Source organism: Pelodiscus sinensis, chromosome 22 (genome assembly GCF_052426305.1).
Source record: "Pelodiscus sinensis isolate ZL-2025 chromosome 22, ASM5242630v1, whole genome shotgun sequence".
Classification (NCBI taxonomy): domain Eukaryota; kingdom Metazoa; phylum Chordata; order Testudines; family Trionychidae; genus Pelodiscus; species Pelodiscus sinensis.
Window position 1 is genome coordinate 23851790 of NC_143073.1, and position 3872 is coordinate 23855661.

The following is a 3872-nucleotide window of genomic DNA, read 5'->3' on the forward strand; positions in this document are numbered from 1 at the left end:
AACGAGCCCCCGCTCACCAGCCTGCTAGGCTGAGATAAAACAAAGACGTGAGGCTCTCGTTCAGAGATCGCCGCGCACGGCGCTTGGATACGTGGCCCTTGGACACCCTGGCGATTGCTGGAAAATGGAACTGAAAGCTCCCTTATTCCATGGGGACGACCGAATGTCAGGGCAGGGGTGTCGTAGGGCTGCCCCTGTGGTGAGAGGGGAAAAGGGAAACCAAACAACAGAAACTCCAATGCTCCCTGGCTGCAGGCTTCTTTCAGAAGAAGCTTTTCCCGAAGAGATCTTCTGAAAAAACTTCTTCCGACAGAGAGCGTCTACACTACCAAGGCACATCGAAAAAGCCGCCTGATTATCGAAAGATAGAGTCCACATGGATTGGATGCTTTCTCTCAATTAAGTTCTGTGGACGAGTGACCACCAGGGCACCTGTGCTTTTTCCTGGAGGCCTCTTCTTTCACAAGACGACTTTTTTCCTCGTCCACACAAACTTTGCTCTGAAATAGCTCTTTCGGAAAAAGCATTGCTCCTCATAGCAAGAGGGTTACCCATGTCGGTAAAGCCCCTCTGTTCTTTCAATTTCTTTCTAGAATGAATGCGATTGCAGTGTGGATGTAACTCAAGGTTTTTCCAGAAAAACTCTGCCATGTAGACATACCCTCAGTGATTTTAAGGGCAAAGACTTGGGCAGGGAAAAAATCTCCCACCTACAGCTGGCGATTTCCACGCCTTGAATGTGGCCAGCACCAAGTGGCTCAAGCAACAGAGATTCTGAAGCGCTGACCTTCTCTCCATAGCCAACCCTTTATCTGGGATCTGCCCCAGTGACTCCAGTGGAGCTACGGCCCATTGACCCAGCTGGGATCTGCCCCAGTGACTCCAGTGGAGCTACGGCCCATTGACCCAGCTGGGATCAGCCCCAGTGACTCCAGTGGAGCTATGGCCCATTGACCCAGCTGGGATCTGCCCCAGTGACCCCAGTGGAGCTATGGCCCATTGACCCAGCTGGGATCTGCCCCAGTGACCCCAGTGGAGCTATTACAGCTGATTTGCCCCCTGGAGGGACCTGGTCCATTACTGTGGGTAACATGCTCAGACACTGAAGCGCTGGAGGAGCCCAGAGGGACCCAGGTAGACAGAAGCAGGTTCAATACAATTTTATTTCTCTTGTATGAATGTCAAAGGGGAAGCTGCTTTGGGGGGTGGAACCGCAGAAGCGCTGAGTCGTCACCACCAGGTCTCCTTCCTTAGGGCGCTTTGGCAGGTTGGCAACGATCCCCCTGGACGGCTTATGGGGCTGGAACGTGGGACCCCTACATGGAGAAACACGAATTTTCCCTGTGTGGAGTCCAAGGCTCTGTCCCCTAGGCGGCGGCAGGCCCCTCCCATGTGACACCCAAATCCTAGATGCTTTTTTTCCCTTCTGCCTCCAGGGCTTTGCTCAGCACCCGCCGGGTATCGTCAGCCACAGAGGCCAAGCCCTTCCACAGCATGAAGTAAGTGGCGAGCAGCGCCGCCCCTCCGGACACCATGGCCCCAAAGATGGGGAGACGCTTCCACGAACACTCCTGTGCCATCACCGTGAATCCCACCGCATCCACCAGCAGTCTCAGGGCCATCATGGGGGTCGGTCCCAAGGTGGACATCACAGCCTTCAGCTCCTCCACCGGTTTCCCAACCTGCCGGGCGAGTGCGGAGAGGGACCTGTTGTCCACCCCGAAGCGGCTGTAGTAGCGGAGCAGGTGCTTCCGAAAGATGAAGAAGGTGCCCAAGAAAGCGAGGCCTGGGAGGGGAATGGCAGCGAGGAGACAGGAGAGAAGGGCTGGTTTCCAAATTTCCCCCTCCAGGGCAGCTTTGTTCTGGCTGATGATGGGGGAGGCGACGGCCGGCAGGCTGAGCAGGAAGGCGAGTCTCTTCAGGCCCGGCAGGTCCTTCTGCAGCGTCTGCCGCAGGAGGGGAAAGTCGTAGCTGTCGGGTTCCCAGGAGGACACGACAAAAACCTGCGGGTGGCCCACTCCTTCAGCGGCCAGGCCCCTCTGGCAGTCCTCCCGGATCTCCTGCAGGATTCGCTCCTCGCTGTAGCTGGAGGGACGCTGCCGCCGGGAAGCCTCCAGGTCCATGTCGGCTTTGGAGCGCACAAAGTAGAACCTCTTGCCCATGCCCTGGATCTCGCGGGCCAGCTGGGCATGCGCGGCGCGGAAGCGCTGGGAGCCGACGAGGAGGAAGAAATCGAATCGGCCCAAACTGAGCTGCTCACAGTAGGTGTTCAGAGGGAAATGGGATGTGCCCGCCCCTGGCAGGTCCCAGAGGGTGACGCCTGGCAGGACAGGGTCTCGATAAGCCATTGTCTCCGTCACGGTCTCTAGCATCCCAGTTTCAGCAGCACCTTCATCACCAGCACGCAGCCCCCGCAAGGCATTGATGAGGGAGGACTTCCCGGAGCCTGGCTCCCCCGTGATGGTGATGTGGAGCGTGTGGCTGTGGAACGACTCCGGTGTTCTCTGCTGCACGTCGGAAATCGCATCTGTCAGGCTCCCTCGCGAGACTGCGGCTTGGAACCTAGCGAGAGCCATGGCGCTCGGTCTGCGGCAGAGCGGGAGAAACATTTCAGCCCCACGTTAATGCTCCCGCTGGAAAATCCTGTGCTGACAGCACATAGCTTATGCTGGCAACGTCACACCCGTGGCAGTAGGGAAAACGCACATTTGTTGTGACCTGTGTCACCTTAACTCTGCCCCTCACACATCTGGCCCAGGCCCGGAATAAGCCAGTGCCAGTGTGACCCCCCCCAACCATTTCCTGGTTGTAACTGTTATATCCTATGTCTAGTATGATAGTGCACATGACTCCTGACTGAGGATCAGGCCCCTTTGTGCCAGGTACTGACCAGACTTGGACTGAGATCAGAGCCCTTTGTGCCAGTGGCTGCACAAACCACTTCAAGATCAGGGCCCCAGCACCAGGAATATTGCTGGCTGAGAGCTAGGCTCCACCAAAACTTTCTCCCTGCCGTCTCCTGCCCTACCGTGCTCCAGGCCTACCTGCTGCCCTGCACGCTCCCCCCTGCATGGCAATTTATAATGTCCCAAAGGCCCTCGCTGCCACCACTGGCAGCACGGCAGGGCTAGAGCAGCTTCCTGCAGCCCAGGGCTGCCTGCCTGTATGTCCACATGACCCGAGATCTTTGTGCGCTGCTCCCAGCACAGAGACCCCCACCCACCCCGCAGCCAGACAGGGGGTTCCCCTTATCCCACTCCCCCCTTGTGCACCCCACCCCTGCCAGAGCTAGCACCCTTGCTCCACCCAAACTCCCTCCCAGAGCCTGGGGGGGGGGGGGAATGAGTGTGTGTGTGGGGTCTGGGCACCACCCGCTATTTCGCTGCCCCAGACCAGGGGGAGCCTGGCCAAGCGCAGACACGGAGACAGGCTGGAGGGACCCCAGCACCTGCTACCCTGCAGGGCCACGCAATTGGCTGTGAAAGGGCAGAGCGCTGCAGCCCCTCCCCCCGCAGCCCCTCTCCCTCTGAGTCGGGGACCCCCGCCCGGGCTGCAGGAGGCAGAGCGCCCCGCGTCTGCGCCCCATCCCTGCTAAGCGCCTCGGGGCAGAGCGCGCGGGGATCGGGCCCAGCAGCGCACCCGGGGCAGAGCGCCCCGGGATGGAGCTGACCGCGGGGGTGCGGGGAAATCTCGGCCCGGAGTCCTCCCAGTTACCTGCCCCCGGCTGGGCTGCGCCCCGGGCTGGTGCCTGCGGAAGCGGCAGCGCTGGGCGGGCGCTTCTCCCGGCGTCCCAGCAGCTCTGTGGGGCTTTCTGCCTTCCTCCGCTGCGCCCCGCTCCCGCGCTCCGCCAGACTAGGAGGTGCTCGGGCCGC

At 60.0% G+C, this 3872-nt stretch overlaps 1 protein-coding gene across 2 annotated transcripts; it reads right to left on the reverse strand.

Annotated features, from left to right (window-relative positions):
* Nucleotides 1–1145: 1145 nt before the first annotated feature.
* Nucleotides 1146–3849, reverse strand: LOC142819711 (interferon-inducible GTPase 5-like). 2 transcript variants are annotated; one of them, XM_075908285.2, is made up of 2 exons: nt 3715–3849; nt 1146–2586 (listed from the first exon to the last, which is right to left on the reverse strand). In XM_075908285.2, exon 2 carries the CDS (start codon nt 2574–2576, stop codon nt 1407–1409), a length of 1170 nt encoding a protein of 389 aa, XP_075764400.2. In that variant the 5' UTR covers nt 2577–2586; nt 3715–3849; the 3' UTR covers nt 1146–1406. The 2 variants fall into 2 exon arrangements, with proteins under 2 accessions (XP_075764400.2, XP_075764399.2); XM_075908284.2 differs by lacking the exon at nt 3715–3849 and having other exon boundaries at nt 1146–2609.
* Between the last annotated feature and the right edge of the window lie 23 nt (nt 3850–3872).

Excerpts from the sequence above, each read along its gene's own strand:
- LOC142819711 (XM_075908284.2), bottom strand. The coding sequence starts at position 2,609 with ATGTTTCTCCCGCTCTGCCGCAGACCGAGCGCCATGGCTCTCGCTAGG.